At 58.6% G+C, this 27781-nt stretch overlaps 1 protein-coding gene across 1 annotated transcript in view; it reads right to left on the reverse strand.

Annotated features, from left to right (window-relative positions):
- Positions 1 to 3214: 3214 nt before the first annotated feature.
- The window catches only part of QSOX1 (quiescin sulfhydryl oxidase 1), a 36324-nt gene continuing 11757 nt past the window's right edge, over positions 3215 to 27781 (reverse strand). Inside the window, exons 3-12 of the mRNA XM_024552952.4 lie at positions 22857 to 22902; positions 22276 to 22378; positions 20522 to 20612; positions 18220 to 18365; positions 16582 to 16716; positions 14600 to 14729; positions 11881 to 12003; positions 10727 to 10874; positions 6941 to 7120; positions 3215 to 5081 (exon numbers count right to left, since the gene is read on the reverse strand). Of these exons, the coding sequence (XP_024408720.3) occupies positions 4294 to 5081; positions 6941 to 7120; positions 10727 to 10874; positions 11881 to 12003; positions 14600 to 14729; positions 16582 to 16716; positions 18220 to 18365; positions 20522 to 20612; positions 22276 to 22378; positions 22857 to 22902 (1890 nt within the window). The 3' untranslated portion in view covers positions 3215 to 4293. The remainder of the gene's footprint in view (positions 5082 to 6940; positions 7121 to 10726; positions 10875 to 11880; positions 12004 to 14599; positions 14730 to 16581; positions 16717 to 18219; positions 18366 to 20521; positions 20613 to 22275; positions 22379 to 22856; positions 22903 to 27781) is intronic.

The following is a 27781-nucleotide window of genomic DNA, read 5'->3' on the forward strand; positions in this document are numbered from 1 at the left end:
TGCAGAGGCACCAGGACGCCGCCAGCCCTGCCAGGCAGCCCTCACCCCACAATCTGCACTCATGCTCCTCGAGTCGTCCTCAGGGACCCCCAAGCCAGTGCCCCACGGACTGTCCCTCTTAGCCTCATCTCCTCAGGTTGGCAGAGGTCCCCCTCCTCTGACTTGTGACTTCTAGACACTTCCCTCCCTGTCTGTGACCCACACCTGCACACTGCCCCCCCCAGGCAGAGGGGAAACCTGGAGGGGAGAGGCCGGGGAGGGGAGCAGAGAGTCTGGGCCATCAGCCCTGCACACCCCAGTGACCCTCGCGGAGGCCATCGCACCCCACACAGGGGTGCTGTACTCCAGGGCAGAGACCACGGCTCTGCAATGCAGTCACCGAGGCTCCAGGACCTGGGACCCCCAGTGTGCGGGTCCTCTCTCCCCTGAGGAGACCGCACTGCTGGGGCCCAGATGGAGCAAAGGCCCAGGGTGGCGGGGGAGGCATGAGAAGGGCAGTTGTTTTCCCTCTGGGGTATGAATGATGCGCCAACCCCCCCCCCCCCCCCACATCCAGGGCAGCAGAGGAAGGGAGAAAGCGGGCATTGGGGACTGGCCAGGCCAGGCCGGACACTCGGGAGAAGCCAGGGCCTACACAGTTGTGGGCGGTCCAGACGCAGAACAAAGGAGGCTACAAGCCAGGCACAGGGGCTGGGGGTAAAAATTAAATTGTTCTGTTTGGAGTTTGGTTTAGTTCTCAAGCAGGGTGTTTGAGTGTGTGGGTGGGGATCAGCTTTGGCCTCACAAGAGGTTGGCCCTGAGGTGCACGCGGGGTGTGGGGGATGCTAGGGAAGGGGTGGGTCGCCCCGCAGCTTCCCCGAATTGGGGACAGCTCAGGGAGGTGATCTCAGGGAGAACTAGGCCGTGTTGGGGCCCAGGAGGCCTCTGGGTGCTCTTCCTCGGCCTGCAGCCTGAGTGAGCCTTCCCTGCCTTAGCTGTCCCACGGAGACACAGGCCACACGGGCTGCAATTTCCTTCCATCAGTCGACCTTTCTGGAAGGCCATGAAGGCACGACCCTCACTGAGCTGACAGTGAAGCAGCTTGCATCACAGAAAGAGAGGTAAAGGCCCTTCAGGGGCCTTTGTCTTACAGATGAGGAAACTGAGGCCCCAGAGGTCAATGGTTCACCCAAGAGCTGGAGCAAGCTGGTCAGTGAGCAGCCAGGGGCACGAACCAGGGGTCCTTGTCTTCCTTCAACTGCTAGGGCCTTTCGGCCAGTGCCAAGGCTGTGTGGGTCCCCTGGAGCCCACTCCTCACTCCACACCCAGGGGATGGACCACACCGGGACCCCCTCACCCTCACCCTATGCCAAGGTGGTTGAGGAAGAGCCAGGCCAAAGGTGGGCCACCTCTCTGGGACCAACTCAGCCTGGGGGAGGCTTATGAATGAAGGCATCCCTCAGGGCTGTGTCCCTCCACCCCTGCCAGAGACACCCCTGCACCCTCCCACTCATGGCTCCTCACCTTTCGGGTCTTGGAGAGGCCACCCCAGCCCCTGCCAGTCTCCATCCTTCAGAGCACCTAGCACAGTCCCTCATTTGCCCCCACTTTCCCTCCGCAGTGTGAGCTCCAGGACAGCCAGGAGGGATCGCGGGCCTCTTCTCTGTTCACCCCCGATTTGGCCAGTGCCACTTTGAAAAACTCCTTTAAATATTTTTTTAGAGTTTTTGGCTTAGAATTTCTGGTATGCTCTATTTTTCTTTGCTGGACTCGGTGGCATGCCCCTTCCCTCCCCATTGGCCCTGCTAACAAACACCTCTTCCCAGCCCAGTCCAGCCCAGCTGCAACCTCCTCCCCCAGGAGACCGGTCCTGAGCCCTCAGTAGGCAACATCCCAGGCAGAGGCTAGCTCCTCTGTCCGGCCCCAGACCTGCTGTGCGGGGCTTCCCCAGGACCCCTCCTGTGCGGGAGCTCTCCCAAGGAGCAGAGGACAATCCAGAACAGAGGTGGCAGGTGGAGCTCAAGTCACAGAAGCCCCGGCTCCGGGCCTGGCAGAGTGGGTGGGGGAAGGGACCAGCTGGTGGGCGAAGCCGGTTTATCGATGCTGCCAAGAGCCCTGGGGAAATCAAGGTGAAAGGCAGCAGTCTTGCTAAGGAGGAGGCCCATCCCTTGTTTATCAATCAGAGGGGCTGGGGCAAGGCGGAAAGATGCTGGAGGAGGGAGACCACCCCCCAAGGACCAGGCCCTAACTCTGAATACCTGAACTTGGTTTTAGAAAATATGATTACTGGAGAGCTGAGGGCTGGCGGATGAGAATCTTCTGCACTTGGCATTGCGTCAGGCACCAGGTGGTGGGGGAACAGGTGGACTCAAACAGACTTGCTCCCTGGGAGCCTCTCTCACACCCCTGCAGGCCAGGGTCGCAACCTGTCCATCCCTCAACCGGTCAGCCAGGGCTACTGGGGCAGGGGGAAATGAGCAGAGCTGGCCCAGAAGGATGGTGGGGGCAGGTGGACAAAGAGAGCAGGGACAGACAGGGACCCTCGGGCAGATGAGAGGCCTGCAGAGCAGCGCCAGGCTGGGATCCACCAAGGGAACACTAGCAGGGGAGGGGGGTTGACCCTTGCTGTCCCCCCACCCCAGCTGCCTTAGCAGCGGGGGTGTGCTTGGCACCCCACCCCCTCCATCCAGAGTCAGACGGTCTGAGCAGAGTGATGTCAAAGAGAAAACCCTAAATCGGATTGAGGCTCCTGCTCCCCCTTAATGAGGTTCATTATCAGTGCTCTGATCCCTGTAAAGCCCAGCAGGCCGGATTGGGGGCAGGCCTCTAATCTGGCTGACTCCTCCTGCTGGGCAGTGGGGCCAGGCCCTCCCCCCACAAACAAGCCCTCTGCTTCCCAGGAGCTGGCGATGCAGGATGCCAGGCCCAGGAGAGCCAGGCAGGTGCAGACTGGTGCCTGCAGCAGGAAAGAGAGCACCTGGGCAGGGGCTCCTGGGGGTGTGGGGGCCTGCCCTGGCACACAAGGAGACTGGTGGGGGCTGGGGCAGTCCAGGGGGGAAGGGCCTGTCCAGGAGGAAGGGGCTGCAACCAGGGCACCTTGTCCCCAACACAAGCCAGGAGCTCTGTGTGCCAGGGGAGATCATGTCTGGCCGGGTCCCTCAACGGCAGGATTCTGCACATTCTGCCCAGACCCGGGACACAAGGTCTCCAAGTAGCAAGGTGAAGGACACATGGGTGCTTGCCTTAACAAAAATAATTTATTCCACAGCCCCCCTAAGCAGTGGGCAGGCAGAGTGAAAACCAAGCATGTGTACAGCGTCCCCTGCCCTCTGACCCTTTCACCTCTACGTGATGGGAGGTGGACCCTGGAGAGAGATGACACTCCCCTCACTCCAGGGCCCTCCATGTTCAAAGATTAGCATCTATTTTGGAAATGAAAATCAACAAAGACCCCGCTCCTGGAGGCGTGGGTCCAGTGGGAGGAGCCAAAGCACACAGGAAGCAACCACCCTTTTCCTGCACTTCACCCTACCTGCCAAGGCCGAGCCCAGAGTAAGGCACTAGCGGTCCTAACCCCTGCAAGCTAAACCCCATGCTGCCCCTCCGCCAGGTCCTGCTGAGCTGGCCACTTATCACCCCCACCTCAGCCCAGTGACCGTCAGCCCCCAGCCGGGCAGGCCCACACTAAGCCCAGCCTGTGAGCTTCCTGCAGCAGAGGTCTGGGAAGGACCAGGCCGAGGTGCTGCTGCCACAGATGGCCCCTGGGAAGCCAGCAAGACTTCTACACTCTTCCAACCCCCACCCTAAAGCCCCCCTGACCCCCGACCCAGGAGGTCTGAGTGCTTGGAGGACTGGCAACCCCTTCCTTCTCCTGTGAGAAGGGAGTGGGATGGACGGGGCCCCAGAAAGGAGCGAGGGGTTCTGCTCCAGCCCACTCAGCCCAGGGCCCCGCCCATGGTGGGAAGCCTTGGAAACTGAGGGCCAAGACCAAGCACGAGACATTGAAGCTTCAGCAAGAATGAGGCAGGTCTTCAAATAAGCTGCAAAAGAGGAATTTGGTGCTGAGAGGCCAGGGACGGGCCTCCGACCCTCACTGCCCAAGGCTGCCGGCCCTCCCCATGCCCTCCCCCCCTCGCTGTCAGGTGGACCTGGGCCATGCAGTGTCTTTGTGCCTCCGAACACTCCCTCCTATGAGGACCGAGGTTTCACTGGGTTTCCCTGGCCAAGGAGCAACGGGGGCAGACAAGGGCAGGGGGCTGGGGGAGCCCCATCGGTAGCAGCTCCCTTTCCTGCTGCCCTCCCAAGGCAGGCGGCTCAGGCTGCAGGGTGGCTGGCAGGGCCCTTCAGGGCCCTCACCCTGGTCCGGAAGTAGGTATACACGGCCAGCAGGCCCAGAAAGGACAGGGAGTAGAGCGCCACACAGAGGCTGATGTCCAGGTGGGATAAGTCCCCTTCCAGCACCTGCAGCCACGGGCCTTGGCCCCGCAAGGCCCCAGCCTCTGGCTCCCCCTCGGGGACACTGGCAAGCTGCTTGGAGCTTCGGCCCACTCGTCCCAGCTCTGAGGGGCCTCTGGGGAGTATCTCCTCGGCCAGAAACTCAGCCAGGAATCCGGCTCCTGTGTCTCGCTTGGTCAAGGGCCGCTGCCCTTTTGGCTGCTCCACCTCATCCCTCTGAAGCTCTGCTATGTGCGCAGGAGGTCCCTGGTCTAGCTCGGCTCTGGTCACACCGAGGCCCGCCTGCATCTCCTGGGGAGCGTGACTTGCCCCAAGTCTCTCCGCTAAAACATCCAGGACGACAGTCCCGGGGAGCTCTGTCCCTGGGCCTACCCCGATCTCAGCTTCCTCAGGGCCCAGAGTAGAATTTCTGGTCGGCAGCTCTGGCTTTCGGAAGGCTGCCATCCACTGTGCGCCAGCCTGGGGGCCCCGCCCAGCTGGGGGGAAGTCTGTGATGACATTGTTCCGGGAGAAGTGGGTCTTCAAGAAGCTGAGGGTGTTGCCCAGGTCCCACACAGGTGTCCCCCGGATTTCGTTGTGGCAGGGAGAACAGAGTTCACGGGGTGGCCACTGTACCTTGGGGAACTGGGGGTCCTCGCTGGGGGCCCCTGGGGAGAGAAGCACACACAGGTTGGCTGGGACATGGGACGCACGGAGAAGCCCAGGCCTCCTCCTCCCATTGAGAATGCCAGCGTCCTCCTCTGCGAGGAGGGCTCACTTTGGGAAGGACGGGTGAGAGGAGGCAGGGCCCACAGAGCCAGGCCTGGTGGCTCCCGGGTGAGGGGGAGTGCTGCCCGACCCCCACCCCAGCATGCCAGCTTCCCAGGAGGGTGCCATCCGCTTGCTTCCAGTCACTCCCTTCCTGTATTAACCCACGGTCTCCCCTTGGCGACTTCTCTGCTGGTTTGGACCCCTGGACAAGACACGGGAAAGTGCGAGAAGATTTAGAGGGAGCTTCTTAGCCTTTTTCTGAAAATTTCCAAGTTTTATACAGGGAGATATTTTTTAAAACAAGAGTTCGTGGCCCACAGTCATTCCACAGGTAATCCCAGGGCAGCCCTTTGGGGCGGGTAGGAGTTAGTGGAGGTTTTTTTCCCAGGTGGGCTGCAAGGGGTGGATGTGGGGAGGCCTGGGGCCCAAACAGGAGAAGGACACTCCCGAGAGGTGGGAAGCTGCCCCACCCACAAGGATGCTGGGGCCCCAAGCAGGGCCAGGAAGACGGGCACAGCCCAGGCTTAGCCCCGAGGGCCACCACAGCCCTTCATTCAGGGTCTCCAGAGCATGCCCGCCCAGCAGGAGGCACCTGTTCTGAAGGGTATGATAGGAAAAAAAGTTGCTGGCTAGGACGAAGCAGCGGTAAGGGGTGTGGACGTGGTGTGGTTATTTTGGGGAGGGAGCGACAAGTACACCCCAAGGGTTGGCGAGAAGTAATGAGCGGGCCTCCAAAGTGAGCACTCGGCTGGTTCCTGCCACTCACATGATGAGGCTGATCTGAAAGGACGCCACCAGAGAGGGCAGGGTCCCGCCGGCCTTAGGTCCCTTAGAGAGGCCCTGGCTCGTGGTTCCCCGGGGCAGCTGGGCCCTGAGGGAAGCTGGAAGCCGGCAGAGGTCACAGGGCTAAAGGGTCAGATGGGGCATTTGGAGGCAGGGGTGGAGTGGGGAGGGGAGGGGTGGGAGGAGCGACAGGCACGTGTCTTCTTTCCAAGCCCACCAGGAGGCCCCAGGAGACCAAGACCAAGTGCAGCTGCCTGCACCACCTGCTCTATTCAGCTCCCTTAACCTCCCCACCCCAGGCCTTATTCCCACCTCCCACCGCTGGGAGATCTGTCCCAGCTGGCCCACCCCTCTCTCCCCACAGACAAGCCCAGGCTCCCTCCATGCCCACCAGCTCTGGTCACCATGGGAGTTTAAAGCTTTTGCCTGTTGGATCCATCCAATTCCCGGGGAGCAGGAACCCTGCCAATGAGGGACCTCAGAAGACAAGCGCCCCTATCATGAAATCACCCCCTGCTATTTCTAGGGAGGGCCTGGTGTTTCTTTTCCAACATGTTTTACCACGAGCCCCTCCCAGGGAGTGGAACAGCCCAGCTCTCTTCCTCTCTGTTGGTTTGAGTCAGGGGCTGAGAGCCAGAAAGCACAATGGGGAGGCAGGAAAGGGACCAGGACAGGCCAGAGGGAGGGGCCCTGGTGCAGGCGAAAGAGGGTGAGGGCATCCAGAGACCAGGATCTCAGAGTGTCAAAGCCTCCATTTCCTCATCTGGAAAATGGGTCCAATGACACTGACATGCGTCATCGGGGCAGGTAGAGCTGGAGAGAGGCTCTGTGTGCTGTGAAACGCTGAGACCCACGGGGTATTTCCTGGGGGACAACGGGCGTCCTGCCTCCTGCTCTGGTCCAAGACTCCACAGCTTCTCACCTCATCCTCCCTCTGCAGGTGACTCCAGCCTTGGAGGTGGCCCTTCCTTACCTGCAAGGCGTGCATTGACCCTGTTGTGGCTGGACCAGAGCCAGAGGACGGCATCGTCCCGGCTGCCCACCCGCTGCATGGAGGCGGCAGCCATCTGCTCGAAGTGGTCAGCGCAGTCTCGGCAGCCGAAGAAGTGGTGCACGTAGCCTCGGATGGCCTGCAGGACCTCCTGGGCCTTGGCTGCAGGGGAGAGGGGACACCATGCATGGGGCCCTTCAGCCAGCCTGTCCCTGCCAGCCCCACCACAGGCCCACCACGATCACCTCTGCAAGGGACCCCCACCCCAGCCCATCTGATGAGGGGCCCAGGGGCTCCTTGCAGGCTTCTCCACCTTCCAAGGGCCACTTTAGAGCTGACTCTGTCTCCCCCAAAACCTGTTTCTTACCTCTGCCACTCATCTGGGCCCTTGTCACTTACTGAAGTCCAAACCTGCCAGCAGAACACTCGGGCTCCTTATGAAGTGGCTAGAGAGGATGGCAGGCCAGAGTGCCCCCCCCCAGCCCCTGTGCTCCCACCTGCTTTGGGCCCCCTGTTCCCATTTGCTCCCCGCCAGTCCTCCTCCCTTGGGCCTGGCACCAGGAGTCCACCTGGACCTGGCTTGCACATCCTCCAGGGTGTTTCCACCTCCCCTCCCCGCATTCCCTCCCACCGGCCCTCTGGACCCCTAGCAGCCCAGGCCCAATGAGGCCCCCGCCTCCCCAATCTGGGCTCCTCCCTGAAGGTGTCACTCCCCCCACCAGGCCCCGCTGAAGCTCTCCTGTCTCACACACTCCATACACCTGAGGGCCACAGGTGGGGAAGGAGCCTTGCGCTGTTGCTTCCAAACTCTCTCTCCTTCCTGCTGCAAATGCCACCCCCCAGCCCTTCAAAAGCCAATCTAGTCTCACCCTCCTGTCCCCCTGGGATGTCAGCTTGCTGTTCTCCCACCCGCTGGCCACCACAGCCCACGCCCATGCCCACCCATGCCCTGCCTCTTCCTTCCGAGGCCCCTCAGCCCCCACCTTCTCCTGCACCCGCCCCAGCCACCCAGCACCCTCTGCCTGCCCTGCTGCTGTTCCCACCCCCTCCACTGGCCCTTGTGCCCTGGGCCTCGTCCCTTCTCACCTCCTTTAAGGTTTTACTCCTATGAATATCTTGTTTTGTTATTGCATCACCAATTTCTCCCTTAATGTGAGATCACTCCGACTGGTGAGAACAGCTACATAACGAAATCCCTTCTCCGACCCCGGTTATGCCCCAGAGACATCCCCGTTCTCTTCAATGTCTTCCCTGCCCTGCTGTCTTCAGTCCGGTCCACCAGGGCCTTCTGGCCACTGCTCCCCAGACGCAGGTCCTGCTCCCACTCAGCTGACGGATGACACCTGCTTGCATCGCTCTGTTTGGGGCGCCCTCTTGAACACGTAGTGGCTGCTCCTTCGTAGTCTCCTTAGCCTCCCCGCTCTACTAGCGGAGGTCCAGACGCTGCAGGGCCCAGAGCTCAGGCCTCGGCTCTCTTCTCTGCCCACCCACCAAGGGGCTCATCCCGTCCCTCAGCTTTAACTGTCATCTGTGTGCTAATGATCACGAGATGCGCATCCCTACCCTGGACCTCTCCCCCGGACTCCAGACTCAGTGTCTACCTGTCCATCCAGACGTCTAATGGGCACAGACTATTCAGTCCACTTCCCCCCCAATCTACTCCCTCCCACCCGGGCCTTCCCACTCCTCAGCTCATAGGACCATCATTGGCCACATGCTCAGGCACAGCAACTCCGGGCTCCACGGTGAGCCCTAGATCACACATATTCCTCATCCAAGCCATCACTGAGTCCCATCAGCTCTGCCTTCACTTCCTCCATGTGCACACCTCCAGCTCCAGTCTGGGGCTCTCTTGGACTACCTAGTTCCACAGCTTCTGAACTGGCTGCCCTGCCTCCACCCCCACCCCCACTGCAGCCCACCCTGTACCCGGGATCTTTCTAAAGCACTCATCACTTGCATCACGCCCTGCCTACACTCTCCAGTAGGTCCTCAGAAGCTGACACCCGAGCCCCGTGCTCACCCCTTGACCAGAGTGTTGAAGCCCTAAACCCCAGGCCTCCTGGCTGTAAGGTGGCTGTATTTGGACCCAGGGTCTTTAAAGAGGTGATTACGTTAAAATGAGGTCACTGGAGTGTGTCCTGACTGGTGTCCTTGGAGGAAGGGGAAATCTGGACACAGGCCACCTACAAACCAAGCAGAGGGGCCTCAGCAGAAACCAGTGCGCCAACACCCGCATCTTGGACTGCCAGCCTCCGGGACTGTGCAAAAATCCACGTCTGTTGTCCAAGCCCCTGTGCACCGCACTTGGTTATGGCGGCCCTAGCAAACCAGCACCGTCTGGAAGGCTCTCTTCCAGCTGTGCCCCACAGCTGCACCCCTCCTCACCACCGAGGGTCAACTCAGAAAGGCTGCCCCAGCTCCCTGCCCAACCCCAACACCCCCCTCCCTACCCCGTCCTGCACCCCACTTTGCTCTGCCCTCTTTCCTGTCTGTCTCTCAGGCCACTGGGATGTTGTCCCCTCGAGGCAGGCCCTTCGCATCTCGGCTCGCCGAGCCCCACTGTTAGAGCAGGGCCTGGCACCTTGGAGGCGCTCCACAAGCACTGGCTGACACAGTGCCTGGCTGGCTGTCCCCACACCCAGCAGCTCCCCTAGTGTCCTCTGTCTCTGTCGGGGATGGGACGCTCTTCCTCTCCTAGCTCCAACACCGGTTTTCCCGACAACACTCGACTGTAAAAATGACACACAGGGAGCCCTTCGAGGGGAGTCGGAGCTGCCCACTCCCGGAGGAACCGCCTGGCCCGTCTCACCCCTTGGGGCTCTGAGTGGGCAGAAAGCAGCATTATGTGCAAAGGACTGTTTGCAAAGCAGAGCCCATGACTCCTGGACTGAGGGCTACCCGACTGAAGAGTAAAAACGTTACTAAAAACTAGCGTCTCTGTGTTGGCTCATCTGCTCCCGTAGAAATGCCTTCCTTCTGCGGACGCCGTCGATCCCCTGCCCTTTCTCACAGACACCCGCGTCCTCCTCAGAACACCGTCTGGGTTGCTGCCTGAGTCAGTACTTCCCAAGTACCTTTTTTTTTTAAGCTCAAATAAACGCTTGTTGTCTCTCACTCTGGCCTTTTATTTCTAGGATAACATAACACCTCCCCTTATCCTTCCCAAAGAATTTCCTTTCTTTCCGAACATCCTTCTCTTCCCCTTGGCTTCTGGGCCTGGCCCATTCCCCTGCCCACCTCTCCCGCAGTGGCCGGTAAACATGGATGGAACCGGATGCCCCACTTTCAGTTGCTGAGTGAGGGGAGAGGCAGGGTGGGTCGTGGGGCGCCACTGCACAGTGTTGGGGGGGGTGCGGGCAGCAGGGCGTGAGGTGTCTCCCCAGCTGCCCCTAGAAAATGACTTTTCAGTGGGAAACAATAAAATGGTTCAAAGTACGTGGTACCAGCATGTAAACTGTGACGTAGACAGAGTTCTTTTCTCTGCAGGGGAGTGTAAATTTGAAGCCACTCATTTTCATGAAAACTGGAAACAAAGCAAACTTATGGCTCCATGAAAGCCAGGGAGAAGCTCACGCCCGAGTGTGCGGGGCTCCACCCCAGGGCAGGGGGCAGGACTGGGTGGCTTCCCCAGGTCCTGGCCTCCTGGTGCCAGGCTGGCTGTGTGTGGCTAAAGGCAAATGCAGGCTCCTCCCAGGGGGGCCTGCGGCAGGGAGCCAGGGGGGGCAGGCCAGGGTCAGGCTGAGGGCTGGGGGTGCACAGACTCACCTGCTTCTTGAGAAGGGTCTATATTTCTCCGCGTCGCCTGCACGGTCAGGAAGTGGAAGAGGACCCACAGGGAGCAGGGGAAGCCCCGGAAATGTGGCTCGCTGCCCTGGCAGCCGACCCAGTTCACCTTCTTGGCAATCACAGTGCCCTGAGGGACGGAGACCAACGTGAGTGCGTATTCAGAGAGGAACAGGATGGGAGCCGAGAAGAGAAGCTTCCAGGAGACTCCAAGGTCCACACCCAGCCCTAAGACCAGCGAGGTCCCTCTCCCAGGCTACCACCTCAAGGTGTCATTTCCCTTCCTCTGGCCACACCCACCAAGGGAGCATCAGAAACAGGGACCTGTGACACAGATCGAGTCACGTGCTCCTTCTAGCCTTGACTTCTCCATGTGTAAAATGAGGGCCCATCTCAGAGGTTCCTGCCAGCCCAGACATCCTGCAAGTCTAGCTGGCTCTTCCCTCTGCAGTGGCCCCCTCTGCAAACTGCGGTGTGAGCCGGGGCGCAGACAGGTGACCTGGAGAGGCCCAGAGGAGCCTGGCTGAGGCAGCAGCAGGAGGCGCTGGGAGGCAACCCAGCGCAGTGGTTACGGGCACGCACAGCCGGCGTCTCACCATCGGTTTTCAGTCCCAGCCCAACCACTTACAGGCTTAGACAAGGTACTTAACCTGTTTCTTTCTTTTTAAACATTCTTTAGGTATTTTTTTTTTTAAATTTAGAGAGAAGGTAAAGGAGGGAGAAAGAGAGGGAAATATTGATTGGTTGCTGCTCACACACACCCCTACTGGGGACTGAACCCACGCCAGGCATGTGCCGTGACTGGGAATTGAACCAGAGACCTTTGGGTTTGCAAGACAACGCCCAATACACCAAGTCAGACCAGTCAGGGCTTCACCTCAGTTTCTTCATCTGCTAAATGGGGATAATATCCACCTTCAACTAATGTTGGGGGATTAAGAAAGATACGTATGTAGAGAGCGCAATCAATAGTCATTTATTAATTATTAACAAAAGGACCCAAGCAAGATCACTGACTCCTCCCTGAATGTAAATTGGTGGAGGTCCAAGGTCAGTGTCACCCCCCCCCCACCCCCCCCTTCACACACACACAGTCACAGAGATGGGAGAGGCGCTTCGCCTGCCACCCAGCTCACCTCCTTCCTGCTCTCCAGGGCCGTCTGAAAGAAGCTGTAGGGGATTTTCTTCCTCTGCTGCCTCCTCAGCCAGTCACTCATGGAGTGCAGAAAGTTCTGGACCAAGGGCTGGCCAGGGAAGTGCTAGGGGAGAGACAAGTGCAAGGTGCAATGAGAAAGCATCTCCCAGAGGCCCCCAGTCCCCAGCGGGGAGGTGGTGGGCCAAGGTGGGAAAACATTTTGCCCAAGACTCACACGCGGTCCTTTGCCACCTTGGCTCCAGGGCGCCTGGTAGGGCAAGGGGGCTGGTGGGGGGTGGGGAGAGGCTGGGGCTCCTGTGCTGACCCCAGACCACCTGGGGTGGGTGGCTGAGTGCCTGGTTGCTCCCCAGGGCTGCTGGGAACCCTGTGCCACACAGTCCCCTCTTCAGGCAATCTTCCGACAGAGCGGCTGACTTGCTGACTAACTGACCGGCCGGGCGAGGCGGACACAGAGCCTTTCATTTGTGCCCCACAGACTGCCCGTGGGGACGAGGCAGCCCAAGGGCTTCCAGCCAAGACTCCAGTCTGATGGGAGCTCCCCGTAGTCTGGGGAACATGAAAAGCTGCTCTGACAATAAGTCAGCTCAAATCTGATTAGTATCAGCACTTTAAAACCACAAGGGCTCCAGGGAGGGGACAGATGTGCGTTTGCACGTGTGCACGTGTGTGTGCGAGCACACGTGCCCCAGGGGCAGCAGCGGACAGGCTGGAGGACACGCTGAGAAACCTGCAGAGGGAAATCCGAGCAAAGAAAACCATCCGAGAGCAGAAAGGCTCTGGAGACAGCAATGATCACTCAGCAAAAACCTGCCAACTAGCCCAGTCTTCTGCGAAAACCCTTCCCTAATCTTATCAAACCTCCTGGGCTGGACATGCCCCCAGGGGGGGGAAGCGGCCAGAAAGCATCCTGGGCTTTGCCACACTCCCTCTTGGGCTCTCAGCACCAATTCACAGCTTCAAGTCAGCCTCTCTCACCGGACTACCAGTCAAGTGGACTTGGAACCTTCTGCCCTCCGAGGCCACTGTGTCAGGAGGAAGGATGGAGGAAGGGGCTCTGGGCTGTAGGGACCCCCCCTCTCTGCGGGCAGCAGGGAAACCCTGGTGACCACACGCCACCCAGTGGCCAGTCCACCAGCCACTCACGTGAGGGAGCAGGGAGTACCCCAGCTGGGGTGAGCAAGAGTGCAAGAGTGGGGCAGGGACGGGGAGGGTGGGACGGACACGACCATCCAGGGGCTGAGGGAGCACCATTGCCCTTCAGGGTCTCAGTGCCCCAAGCACACAGGGGGCAAGGGCACAGGTTCCATGACACATCGGCCACCACTGGCTGGAGGGCCTGGGACAAAGTGCTTTCCCCTGAGATGGAATACCCACACTGTGGAGTTTGTTCTGAGAAATACAAATAAACCAAAGCACAAAGAGCACTTCGCAGGGCCTGGCACCCTGTCAGAGCTCAAGAAACGGTAGCAGCTACTGTTATTACTGCTCAGGGAGAGGCTGCCCAACCAAGGGCAGCGCCAGAACACTCCGCAGTCTCGGGGGATGGGAGGGACGGCTCAAACAAGCCCTCTGCTCCCAGTCCTGGTAGTGCTGGCATCTCTCTCTCCCGAGGCCAGCCCTGTCCCTGTCTGAGTCCCTGGCTTCGGGCAGGGAGGGTCCTTCACCCCAAACTCATGTCCAGCTCCCACTGAGGGTCAGGCTGGCAGGCAACTCCCTAGGGAGAGGTGCAGGCCACCGAAGAGGTGACAGCCCCAGCCACCCGCAGACCGGCACCCAGAGGCTCAGACCTGGTACCTGGCACTGTGGGTGCTGAGTCAGCAGTGAGGCTCGGAAGGGGACCAGAGCCCAGATCTGACTCAGCAGCAGTCCCCAGAGGCCAGAGTCAAGGGGTTGAGATAGGGCTCCACAGCAGGCGATCTGCCACCAGAGAGGACACAGGGAGGGGGCAGGAGGCAGGTGCAGAGAGAGGAGGCAGGCCACAGGTCACCTTCAGAGAAGGCCAAGGAGCATGGCAGAGACAGGGCACAGGCTCTGGAGCCTGAGAGCTCAGTCCAAATCTCTATCCCACCTCCTCCTACCTGGGGGTTAGGAGGCAAGGCCTTGATCATCCCGGGCCCCTTAACTGGGGGTCCCACTTGCCACCTCGCAGCAAAGTTAGGAGCATTAAATGTCTGACACACACCAGACCCTCAGCTTGTGGCAGCTGCACTTCCCGGAGTGGCCTTGTGGGCAGGGAACTACAAAGGACTGAGGGGGAGGGCCAGGCCACGGCCAGGGCCCTGGGTCTGACTCCGCTCCATGTCTGGGAGGGCGCAGAGGAGACTCAGAAAAGGCTCCTTTCCTCCACTGTGGCGCCACGGGCCCTGCTTCCCAGTGACCGTGGCAGGGAGTGAGAGCCCACGTGTCAGGCTCACTCCACAGTGCACAACCACAGGGGGCAGGGCCGCAGCCCTGGGAGCAGCTGGGAAATCCAGGGCACTGGGCACACCCCACCCACGCCCCGGCCCGGGGCTGACCGTGGCAGTGCGGGGTGGTGTGGGGCACGGCTGAGGCTGCAAGGCAGCAGCCCACATGGGTTAGAACTGTCGTGGAGCCGGACCACGAGCTCCCAAGGAAGGGGTGGGCTGACCCCGCCAGGCTGGGCTGAGCACCGACCCCCAGTGGAGCCACTCGGACAGCGGGGCCAAGGCCCTGCTCACCTGTGCCAGGACTGCCATAAACTTCTTCAGGGCCACCAGGCGCTGCCCCTCCAGGATAGAGAACTTGCCCACTTCTACCCGCAGGATGTAGTGCAGCGCTGATTCCAGGTCAGCCATGTAGATCCTGGAGCTGAGGACCAGAGGGAAGCAGGGAGAGTGGGGTATTAACCACAGGGCAGGGCTGGGCCAGGCACCCGGGGCCAACGGGGGAGACGAGGATGGCCATCGCCGACGGTCCCAGAGTCCTGCAAGTTGTCACTTGGCTCTGCCAGTAACTGTGACCTTGAGTATATTAACGCCTCATGGGTGAGATGGGGATAACAGTAAACCACTCACAGGCAGGCAGCTGAGAGGATTACACAAAAGCACAAATTCACCCCCCACCAGTGGCCCCTGGCATGCAGCAGGACCCCTCCGCGGGCCCCGCCCCGCCTCTCCCATGATGCACTAATGGTGTTTTAATCAGGTCACAAGAGGAAGAGTGAGTTTTATCCTAAGTTCTGAACAAAGACCCCAGGGACAGACAGACGACTGACAGGCACGTCCACACAACACAGCTCCGGAAAGGCTGGGCACAGCAGGGCAGGCAGGAGCAGGGCGGTGTGTGCGTGGTTTGGGGGCTGAAGTCCTCACAGCTGCCAGACCTCGGGTGTGGGGCAGGGCTCCCACTCGCACCTCCTAGGGTCACCCAGCCCTGGGGGAAGGGTGCAGGCTCTGGGCGGCTGCTCCACACTGTGCCCGGACGATGCTCACTAGGGGTCTGGGCTCAGGGCTCTGATGGGAAGGGCTCCATGAGTGCGGCTACGTCTCTAGCAGCCTCCTGAGACCCGAGTTCTGGCCTCTGCTCTGCGGGGAGACACCTCTGGGGGCTGGGCCTCAGGGGTCATATCACCTCCTACAGTGGTAGGGAGCCAACAAGGGGGGCTAACTGGGTGGGCACTATGACCACCTGCACTTGGCTCTCGTGGCAAAGTCTCCTCTCCGCTCCCTGGGCCCCAGTTCACCTCTCCACCCACGTGTTCTGCCTGAGGAGTGGCCTCATGGCTGAGGGACAGAATGTACGGAAGGCGGGTGCCCAGCACAGAGCCTGGCACCCGAGGCTGGTCAGCGTCAGCTACTGCAATCTGAGAGATGCGAATACTCACAGACTCAATGATCCTAACGACCATTCCAGTCATAGCCTCTCCTTCCTTCTCCCCTGATTCACTGAAACTCTCTCCATTAGCACCTTCTACCCTTAAAGCCCCTTGGGCTGGGATGGAAAGTCCTCCCAGAAGTCAGATGGCTTTTCCTCCAGTCCTCTTGCGTAGCTCTGAGCTCCCTGGTCAGCTAATCCCACCTGGTATGCTGCTGGGTGCCAGCACAAGAGGTTGATGGCCTTGTCTCTCTCCCCCCAAAAGCAGGAATTCTACCACCAGTGCAGAGCCTCGGAGCCTCGGGGAGAAGAGTCGTTTTCTCATGCTTGCAGCTGCGCACAAGGACACAGGCGACCTCAAAAGGCAGTGAGCTCCCTGGCACCAGAGACATTCAAGTGAAGCTGGGTGCCTCCCTGGAAGGGCTGCCGTGAAGGGCCTGTGTGGGCAGGGACTCCATCCACGGCCCTGTGCAATCCGTACTCACGATGCCTAGCACACGGCAGGCACTCAACACTCTTCACTGAAGAATCCACTGTGTGAGTGGGAAGCTGGCTTGGAGGCCACGCATTGTCGTCCCAAGCGGATTCCACTTGTTTGCGAACACAGTTAAGCTTCGGGAACGTGGGCATTGGGAAGTACTTGTTCCCTCACGGAGAGCACAAGGAGAGGCTGCCGCTCCCACAGTCCAGGGCTCTCCTGGGCACAGCCGGCCCTCAGAGGGTCAGGGCTCAGGATGGCGCGGGCTCAGCCCACGACAAGGGACAGAGTGTGGTACAAAGGAGGCATCTGTGAGCAGAGGGGAGGCTGGGGTGGGGAAGGGGTGAGGAAAACTGAGTGCGGCCTTACCGGTCTGCAACCTTCCACGCGGTGGGAGCCACCGTATTAGCAGTGCTTGGCGCAACGGTGGTCTGGGCCTCCTCCCGGATGGCCCCGGAAAACCTCTGCAGGTAAGCGGTGTAGAAGGACCTGGATTCCATAAGCCTGCAAGGGCAGAGAGCCACAGAGGAGAGGCGGTGAGCAAGCTCCTGTCGGGAGAGGCGGCCAGGGCTCATTGGACAGCCACGTTTATTAAGAAATATCAGAACTTGGTTCGCTCTCATCCTCAGTGAGGTCAAAACCGGGCACCCATGCTGCACCTTAACCTTTCTCGTCACTGTTCACGCTGTGGAAAGCCTCTAGGGCCCCTGTCTGAGGCCCAAACCCTACCTGGCAAAGCTGCCCACCTGCGCTGGGGAGACTGGGACAGAGCCCCTCTGGGGACAGGAGGACCACCCTCCCCGAAACGAAGGTGCAAAGTGGCAGCTGTCCTCGCTCTGAGGTGCCAGAGGCGACAGCACTCCCCATGGAAGTCAAGGGAGTTTAATATGTGACTTTTACAAAATAGCAACAAAGAAACCATTCGAATTCTCAAATCCTTTTTGTAATCCTTTTGATTTCCTTCTCTCCCCTGACAGAGGGCTGCTGTCAAGGGCAGGAGGCATCTCCTGGTCAGGGCCCCGGGGAGGCAGGGACGCGAGGACCAGTGCCAGTGTGGTGGGGCCCCCAGGGGAGCCACCTCAGGGAGCATCGCTTTCCACTCCGCTGTCCTGGCCCGACGTTTATCGACGAGCAGATGGCTCGGAAGCAGCGTCGTCACAAACAATTTTCCCCTCCACCAACTCCCAGGGAGGAAACAATGCCACCGTCTCTCCCCACCAGGACCGTGTTTTCGGGGCCTGTGCAGGAAGCGAGTGCCCCTTCCCCCGTGGCCATCATACTTCCTTCCCCCAGCGGAAGGCTCTGACAAGGTCTGGCCCAGGCTGCCTGGAGATCGGGCCCCGCCCTGCCCGTCCTCAGGGTGCGGTGGCCCCAGTGGCCCAAAGGAGCAGCTCACTGGGCACCTCTGGCAAGCCCTGCTCTCTGGGCCCTTGAGCCGTGGGCAGGGCCACGCTGACATCAATCATCTGCCCAGGGAGGGCACCGAGGCACCATCTGGCGCCATTTAACGGGCCATTCAGCAGCAGGAGCCTGACAGGGGGCTGCGGCTGGCCTGATTGTTTTCTCTTGGCATTTTGGAACTGGCTATTGTCTGGCTCCTAATGAACTTTTCTGCAATTAGAAAACCAAAGGGAGGGAGGGTCAGGCATATTTGAGTGTGTGCCAGGGCTGCAGCCTGCCAGTGAGTCTGTCTGAACGGAGGCGGACAGGGAAAAGGGCCAGGGCTGCGGTGGGGATGGGGACGAAGCACCAAGCTGGGCGTGCCAGGGGGCTGAGGCAGGGCTCCCGGGCTGGGCTCTGAGGGCAGGGTCCTGGGCTGCCCCTGGCAGTAAAGACTGCTTGCCCTGCAGAGGGCGCTACTTGCCAGCAGCCCATGGGCTCCTCAGAAGCTTCACAGAAGAAAGGACCCTTCAGCCCCGGTGGCAGGCTGCAGGCTCTCTGGGCAGGAAGAAAGGACACGCACAGGGAGGGAGGAGACGGGGTGGGGCAGTGAGACCCCGCACTCACACGGGAACCCGGGAGACTGAACCATTCCGAAACAGCAGGTAGCAAGATGGGAAGTCAGTGACACCAAACTTGCTCACCACGTCGCCCTCCGTGCTCAGGACCCTGCGCACCGCGATGCCTTTGCGCTGGGACAGGTCCAGGATCACCTGCGGAGACAGTCAGACATCAGGGGGCCCGGCCATGGGGCAGAGGGACAGGCACCTGCTGGCAGCGCTTCATCCTCCCTAAACCTTTCCAATAACAATAGACCACTGTGATGAGTCAGAGTCTCGGCCACCAATGGCATCTACCCCACAGGGAGCGAGAGCCAATCACGGCCCAACTCGGAGCTGTGCCCGCCACGCATCTCGGCTCTTCCAGGACAGTCCCAACTTAATATCATTTTCTTCCCAATGAAAGCAATTTGCAAGAGGCAAAATAAAAAGTGGGTTCCTTTTACTCTTATATTTATAAGGTTTTCTATCTCTATTCCAAGTCAGAAAAACATACTGAGTCAGCCACAATGATTTTATTTTTAGAAAGAAATAGGAAGGGAAAAAAGATGAGCAGCTAACATTTATTGAGCACGTATTATGTGCTGTATCTTGATTGCTTCACTTAATCGTCAAAATAACACTGAAGCAGGAACTAGCAGTAGGAGGCCAGGTGAGGTGGCGCGGGTTGGGAGGGCCGGCCGCTGGGTTGGAACTTGGCCCCCTCCCCCTGACTCAATCTCCTCACTTGCAGAATTATAACAATACCAACCTGAATGGGTTAATTTTATAAAAGTGCTCATAACAATGACTAGCGAATAGTAGGTACATCAGTATTCGTTTAAAAGATAAAACTACCGTCAACAAAGAAATGGAAGCTTAGAGGTGAAGTCGTGTTTCCAGGTCACGCAGCTAGCACACGCCTGCACTGGCTCCAGAGCCTGGGCCCTTGGCCACCGTGCCCTGCTGCCTCTCAGACTAATCATCGCCCCGGAGAACCTCTGATGGGCACAGTCGACAGGGGAGCCTGTCCCTGGTTACTCAGGGCACTTGGGGGAAATCGGGGGAAGAGCTGATTCCAATGAACAGTTATCCATCACTTCTTCGTGGGCAGGCGTGACCCCAAGCCTGGACTGGGACCCCGGGATGGTCAGGCACTCCTCGGCAAAGCCCTGTGTCCCCTCCCCACCAGTCTGTGTTTCCCCTGTCAGGGCTCAGGGGCCTGGAGACAGCCCAGAGCTCTCAGCAGAGCTTGGTGAGTTTCGGGGGAAAGCTGTGCAGGGCCAACAGGGAGTGGTGTTTAATTTCGTCCCCACTGCCAGGTCACTTCTGTCCCCTTGCACTGTCTTAGGCTCCTCCCACGCTCTGGCCCGACCCACCTTTGCATCTGGGAGAAGCCCACCCATGGCCTGGAGCAGCCCACAAGCCCGAGGGGGAAGGGCCTGTGTCTGCATTAGGCTGGGGACTGGACGGTTCTACAGCACCAGGTCTGAGCCAGCTACTCACCTAGGCCCTTTGCCTACACTACCTCGTTTGGCTTCCCCAACCGCACGCTGAAGAAAGGTGATCACCACAACCTTACAGACAGGGACGCGAGGCTCAGAAAAGTGAGTAACCTGGCCACAACATATGATGTAAGTGATGGGGCGGAACTCCAAGCCTGCCTGGTTCTGCTATCTGCCTCATCTTATGGTCAGGGACCCTCTTTCCTCATAAGGGGCTGGACGACCTCTGATGTTATCTCCCTCCCAATTTTTCTTTGCTCCAAATCTTCGGGGATGAGAGGAGGGCCGGTGTGGAAATGACACAGGCTCTGGGGGCAGACCAAGCTGGCTGGTTCAAAGCTCTGTTCTACTAAGTCACTGGCTGTGCGATCTTCAACATGTTATAGGATCATCTTAGATAATCACAAAGATTGGCAACTATGTGGGCCAGCAATATAAGCCCGTGCTCAATAAACAGCAGGTCTTGTCAACTTTGGTTCCCATGTAAGAGATAAAAATAGACACAGGACTTGTAACAATGTTCTAACTTTGTATGGTGGCGGATGGTAACTAGACTTATTGTGGTGATTATTTTGAAATGTATACACATGTCAAATCATTATGTTGTACACCTGAAACTAATATTGCATGTCAACTACACTTCAATTTTTTAAACAACAAAAACCAACAAAGGTTTTTAAACAGAAAAATCCAGCTCCTGCACTTCCTGTTTCTCCCAGCAGGGGTCAGGCCCGTGCTGGGCTCAGAGTGCAGTGACAGATCCTAGAATTTGCAGCAACAGCCCTGCTTCTGAACTCACTGGGCTCTCTCCCAAGGGCAGCTCACCTCTCTGCCCAGGTAGGAGCCTTCCTTTTCAAAGATCAGGGCCAGGTACTCTTCATTGTTTCTTGCAAAGAATCCATTAATCTCCTCCAGCCTGCAAGAGATGAGGCCAGTGGGAATGAAGCAAAACTGCTGGCAACCCCAGCTGACACAGTACTGTGAGTACAGCCACACAAACCCCCTCTGCTCCAGGCTTCGGGGCAGTCACCCCTGCCTGCCCTCTAGTGGGAGTCAGCCAAACCCTCAGGCTCCAAGGATGGTACCCCTGACCTAACCCTGGGTCTTCATCTCACCCACCCTCTTGATGTGCTTTGCCATCCTGTCTCTTTAAGAGTGAGAAGTGAGTAGGAGGTGGCCTGGGGAGGACGACTGGGAAGGGACACTTGGAGACCACTTGTCTCCGTGTTCTGGGGAAGGCCCAGGCTTGGAGAACATGGGCTGTGTTGGCTCCCTGAGAGACTGGCGGTAAGTGCCCGCCAGAGACAAGCCTTGATCTGTGGCAAGTCACTGCCAAGTGGGAGATCTGCTTCTTCCTCTCCTGGCGGAGGCATGAAAAGGGAACTGAAGACTCAGAAAGTCCCGGGTACAGGAGCCTGTGGAAGCTATCTAATCCAACCTTCTTATTTTAAGATGAGGAAACCGAGGCCCAGAGCATAGGTGGAAATTCAAAAGGTGACAAACTTTATAGTGTGCCCCCAAATCAGAGAATTAAGCTACCAACTGTTTTCATAACTCAAAGTTTCAACAGCAAATAACTGCATAACACAAGAATGGCTGGTCTCCTTACTCTACTTAAAAGCAGAACATCATCACACATGCTTAAGAGGCCAACAGGTGAGGTGGCATTGGGGGACTACATCTTCCTTTTACCCCCAACCTGAAGGCCTAGCTTCCACTACTGGGCCCAGTGACGTAGCGGTGATCACCTCTAAACAGAAGCCACACCGCGGGGCCAGCACCGGAGCCCAGCCCAGTGGCAGCAAACACGGATATGCCAGAGAGGTAGGGGGCCAGGGCGTACCCCAGTCATGGACGGAAAGAGGCATCCGCTCTGGCGCCCACCTCTCTGGCGCATCTGTTTGTGCTGCCTGCCAACCTGTTCCCTGCTCCTCACTTCTTTCCTTTCTCAGTGACCCTCTGTCTCTCATTTTCTCACACCACCCCTGGTGCATTTTCAGCACCCCATTTGCTTAGAAAAGAGGCAATCCTGGAAGCCTGCCTGGAGGATACAGGACACCAGCCACCGTGTCTGACCCTCTGCAGCGCAGGACGCAGTCACACCCCACCCCCACCCTCGGTCACAGCCATTGCTCAGAAAAAATGGCCACCTTCACTCTTCAGAGATGCAGCTTTCCTCTCCCTGGCTCCCGCCCCCTTTTCCTCTAAATGGTCCTTGACCCCTTCCCCCCAACCCATGCCCACTCTCCCAGTCGCCCTCTTGGTTAGATCACCTGAAATTCTACTGTATCCCCACACAGGTGTGAGAGGCAGCAGCAGGTTATGACCTGGAGGGCCCCCGTCCCTTTTCCTTCCCACCCGGTGGGATAGGTCCTTGCACCTGCCGATCAGCCCCAGGAAGCCGGCTCCTGGGCAGGACCTCCAGCAACAGGGAGCCCTCTGGCCCACGGAGATGTCTGCCCCGAAGGCAACAGGAAGAACCAACCTGGGCCGCCTTCCTCACCCTGCCCACCACCCTCTCACCTCTAGGCCTGTGTTCCTGGCTCACACTGCACCCAGCCTGCCCCAGTCCGCAGTACCTGGCAGGCTCCAGTGGGGGGCAGGCAGAGGGCCACGTGACACTATGGGTCTCCAGCGCATCGATGAGCCTCTCCCGCAGCGTCTGCACATCAGCACCGGCCACTGTGAGGGAGGACAGACACGGGCAGGGGCGTGAGGACAGCAGCAGAAGGAATTCTGTCAGCCTCGCTCACAGGAACCAAGGGCGCAGGGCTGCTAGCTCTGAGGGGACCGCAGCACGGTCAGTCCCCCCCTGTACTCATAGCCCTGAGCTGTGCAGGGGACCCCTCCCTCGGGGGCAAGAAAGAGTCCCTCGGGCCTGGGCCCAGGAGGCGCCCCCAGGGGCTGTCTGGTCTGCCCCTCCGGCCGTCAGCCCCTGACGTGAAGGGCGATTCTGGGAACTGTCCCCGCTCCCAGGACCCTGGATGGACCAACCCAGAAGGGATCCTCAGCCTTTTCCTGAAGGCTTTCAGCTGGGGAACGTATCCCTCTGCAGCTGTCGCTGCGCTTTCACTCGGCAGAAGAAAACGGGGGACAAAGGGAGGCAGGGGGGAGGGAGAAGCCATGACACCCACAGGCCAGCACGAGCCACGACACCCACCTGACATTGCCGTTCCCGGCCCACTCTTGGAAAAGGCCTTGAAGAACTGAAAGGAACACAAAGGCAAGAGTCAGTGGCAAGTACAGCTGAGCACAGGGCGCGCTGCCACCTGGGGCTGCGTGTAGACCCAGCTGCTTCCTGCACGAGAGGGGGTGGCACGCTCTGGACAAAGAACTTGACTTTGGTGAGCCTTCGTTTCCTCACGCGGAGAATCAGAACGGGGAGAGTTTTGCTCTTGGGGCTGGACCCCAACTCCTCTCCCCACTGTCCTCGCTTCCAGCCCCTAGCCCCACAGCTCTGCGGACCGAGGCGGGCTGCAGGCAGCAGCGCAGACACCTGGCAGGAGGTGGACTGTTTCTACAAAGCCCCAGAGCCAGCATGTAACGACTGGGAAATATTTATTGTGGGAATGAATGCCAAGACCACTGCTATTTTCCCTTGCAGACCCATCTGAAAAAATAAAGTGAAGTCACTTTAAACCTCCCCCCCCCCCCGGGTGAAATGTTAGCCACCCTCTGAGGCCATCTGTCCTTGTTCTTATCTGGGAAAGGGGCTCAGAGGCTGCTGTCTCTGTCCACGGAGAGCTCCCCGCCTGGCTCAACAGATGCTCCCCACTCAGTCCTACTGACAGGTGGGCCTGAGCCTCTGCAGAAGCAAGTCTTGTTACAGACAGACCAGTTTAACCCACAGCCTAGCCCTTTTCCCACTTACATGGTCCTCCTGGCCCCATCTGTCACTCCTTGGGCAAGAGGATGGACAGAACGGAGGACAAGCCCTCAGAATCTGGGCTTCTGCCTAAGTGGTGAGAGAGCTGCCAGAGCTCTGGCCTGCGCTCTCCCGGGCTCAGGAGGGGACAGAGCTGACAGCCACTTCACTGCCTGGCAAAGAGCCCACAGGCTGGGAAGAAGGCTCTTCCTGAGATCCCTCACCTCAGGGGCACTTGGGCTCTGCCTCCCACAGCGTGGCCTTTTGGCCTCGTCCCACGCTAGTGGCCGCGTGCAGGCCCTGGGGTCCGTCAGACCTGGGCTTCCGGCCTGGCTCTGCTACAGCCCGGCTGTGTGACCACGGGCAATCACTAACCCCCTGAACCATCTCGTCTTTAAAAGGAGGATGACGCCATCCACCCCAGAGGGCTGCTGTGAGGAGTCGATGGTGATACATCTGAAGTGCTTAGCGTGGTGCCCGGGACACGCTGTAAGCGGTCACCAAACATTAACTGCTGCATCGTCACTGTCACCATCTTTGCCCCCTCCCCTTGCTCCTACCTCTCGAACACCAGGAAACACCTGGCACTTGTTGGTTCCAGTCCTTTGTGGGCAGAAAACTCAAACCCTGAGGAGGCCACCTGCCCCCGTCTCTCACCCGAGGAACAGAGATGCAGAGAAGCTGCCCATCTCTCCCCTCCCGCACCCTCCTCCTGCTCCCTGGGGCCTCGCCTGGACCTAACGCTGCTCACCACTTCATCCTCTCTCTCTTTTTGGAGCGTTACTACAAACTTTTACTCTGGGTGAAAGCCATCCACTGACACAGGCCCCATGTATTTATATGCTTATAATGGACTTCTCTGCACCAGCTGAACAGCGTTTGGAATTAACAAAATCCTAGGTCAGCCTCTAATACCTGTAAAAACGATCACAAATACCTTGCACAGTGACATGGGATCAAACAGGAAAAGCACGCTAAGGCATTTTTGGACTGTTGTCGTTTCTCAGACACAAGCCGGTTTATGTGGACAGAACAGACCTCGGCGCGTCCCATAGGCAGAAAGCGCCCCTGACATCGTGTACCCTGACACTGGGCAGCTTTCCCGCGGCCACAGCGGCAGTGTTTAGTTACTGCAAAGTAACACAGCAACTCCTCCTCATCCGCCGGGGGGCCACTCAGGCCCTTACTAAGAGAGGCTGGCACTACATCCATCAAAAGGCAGCCTCCACTATAATGCTGTGCGCCTGGAACATACACTATTACATACCAGTGTTACCTAAGAAAAAAAGGCAGCCTCCCGAACCTTCTGCAGGCCCCAGCCGTGGGCAGCATGGAGTCAGACAGCAGCCTCAGTTAGCAAGAGTGGCCCAGGGGAATGCGGGCACTCCAAAACTGCCCGCCCCCGCCCAATGAGGGGCAGGGCTACAGGAAGGTCCCACCTCCTTCAAGTTACCTCTGCTCCCACCAAGCCTTTCTTGTACCTTCCAGAACAATGTCCCCAGCCCAGCACTCGCTCCGACACCTCCTGCTTTTTAGGAACTTTTTCCTAGCAATTAATCTCTTTCCTCTTTCCCTTTTTCTGTCATCTTCTTCCCTATGCCTACAAATAGATGCAAATCATCCTAATTAGTTTTTTTTTTCTTTTTTAAAGAAAGGACGGTAAGGGCCCTGGCTGGTGTGGCTCAGCAGATTGAGTGCTGACCTGCAAACCAAAGGGTTGCCGGTTCCATTCCCAGTTGGGGCACATGCCTGGGTTGCAGGCCAAGTCCCCAGTAGGGGTCACGTGAGAGGCAACCACACACTGATGTTTCTCTCCCTCTCTTTCTCCCTCCCTTCCCTACTCTCTAAAAATAAATAAAATCTCTTAAAAACAAAAAAAGAATAAAAGGACAGTAAGGGAAGGAGAATGGGAACAGAGAGTAGCCCTCCTTCTCTCTCTAGCTTTCCCGCTGGCCGGTCCCCTGTGCAGCCAAATGCCCCAAACAGAATCTGCTTCACTGCTCTGCTTCCCTTCTCTCTCCATGCCCACGACCAGCCTGCTGCGGCGCTGGACCCCACCACTCAGCCGACTCCCTCCTCGGCCAATCCAATGGCCTCCTCTCTCCCTCTGCAATGTCTGATGTTATCTGCCTGCGCTCCCCCATGGCCAGAATTGGCCCCTTTTTGTGTGTGTGCCTCATTTTCCTGACACCCTCCTTCTTTGTCTTCATGTCACCACCCACCCCTGGTTTGCCCTACCACCTTCATGGCCTGCCCCTCGCCCTTGTCCCCGTCTCGCCCGTCCCAGGCCCACAGCCCTCACCATCTCCTACCCACAGTCTCTCCTACAGACACACGTCAGAGGGTGGTACTCTTCCGTGTAAACAGCCTGGGGAGGCACGGTCACAAACGAGGTGCTTTCGGATGAGTGGGTGGATAAATGAGCGAAGGTACAAACAAACCTACTGTGTGTCCCCCTTGCCAATGTCATCTACTTTGTCTCAACAATTTGGCCACGTGCTCCCTCTGCCTCAGGTCCTCGACTTCTGTTTGTTTCTTCCTGGGGCCCTCCGCACAGGTGTCGGGGCCACACCCCCCTTTCCAGGCCTGAGTCACCCCGCCCCCCAGCCTGTTTCTCCAGCTGAGCTCTTATCTCACCCAGGGACAATCCTCCTCCATCACCCAGGCCAGCGCCGCCCTCTCCCACTGCCCCTCATCCAGTCAGTGCACACATCCCGTGGATCTGACCTTTGTCTACTGCTCCAACGGTCCCCTGGACCCGCCGCCTTGTCTAGCCCCGGGCCGGCCTCTGAGCTCTGGCCTGCTGTAACTGTCCCCGCCTATCCTCGATGCACGCACAGCCTTTTCATTCTGCGACCATCTTCCTCGCTGCCACTCTGCTTACTTCTCTATAGCATCATTCTAATCTGATCACGTCATTCCTCAAAACTCTTCTGTGACTCGGCACTGCCAATGAATAATGTCCCAGCCTCCCAGGATCTGACCCCAAACTTACCTCCCGCTGCCCCCCATCCCCTACACTTCAGCTACAACGGACTTCCATCTGAACTTCCCACCCACCCAGCTACCCACCTCCCTGACTGGGAGCGCAGGACCAGCTCAAGCCTGCTCACCTCTGCCAGCCCCACGGCTCCTAGCACAGTGTCTGGCACACGGAATACTCAAAAGGCATCTGTTCAGCAAAACTGAGAATCTCTTTGATCACCCTGGAAGCTCACGTAAAAATCACAATAGAATCTAGTCAGGGCACATTTTTGTGTTCCTATGAAGGCAGATGTGGGAGGCATGTGCCCTACCCAAGGAAAACCACCACAATGCCTTGGAAACAGGTAATTAGAACTTCAGCAGTGAGTGTGTTTTCCTCCAGGGGCAGTCGGCCCCGGGTCCCTTTCCTTTCACTCACTTTACACAGGAGTGTCTGTCTTTCTCCAACTCAGGGCCCCTGGAAGGCCTCTGCATCTCCCGAGGCAAGGGACCAGCTGCAATGGGCAGACCTTTACCAGCCCAGCCAGGAGCCTTCCAGGGGCCAAACAGGGCTGAACAGGAAGCACACTTCCCAGTGGTGACCATCAAGGGCACGGAATCCAAGCTTTCAGAAGTTTTAAGAAAAAACACTCAGTCTCCCCCACAAGGAGCTGCAAGTTTCAGCATCCCTGTGTTGTGGACAATAGTGAAGGAGATGGCTGGAAGAGGGCAGGTGACTGCAGAGAGGGGGCCCGCCACCCTCTTCCAGAGAGGCTCAGGTGACATCTGCCTGAGTCCTCCCTGACATTTCACCCTCTGGCAAGGGCCACACAAGGTAACGGCCCAGGCCCTGTGTGTCCCGCCGGTGTCTACACTCCCAGCCTTAAATGCAAGGACCTGTCACGGCCGGGCCCTTGGCTCCCAGCAAGGCCTCAGCCTACACTGGAGCCTCCGCTCTGGCCAGACCAGTCTTCTCGGCACACCACACCTTCTTCCCACCCAGGGCCTTAGCTCTCACCACCCACCCCGCCCACACTCCTCCTCTCTCCTAGCCAAACCCCATCCATCCTTCAGCACCAGGCAGGTGCTCCCTGCTACACGCAATGCTCTCTGATACTCAGGGAAGGAGCTCTGGGAGCTGGCAAAGCCCCAGCCTTCGCGGCCTGCAGATCACTCCTTGCCTGTCAACTAGGTGGTGAGCTCCAGGTGTGAATGTGGACACGACCTTTGTGCCCGGCCTCTCTCATGTTTCTGGC

The sequence above is a fragment of the Desmodus rotundus genome, chromosome 12 (genome assembly GCF_022682495.2).
Source record: "Desmodus rotundus isolate HL8 chromosome 12, HLdesRot8A.1, whole genome shotgun sequence".
NCBI lineage: Eukaryota > Metazoa > Chordata > Mammalia > Chiroptera > Phyllostomidae > Desmodus > Desmodus rotundus.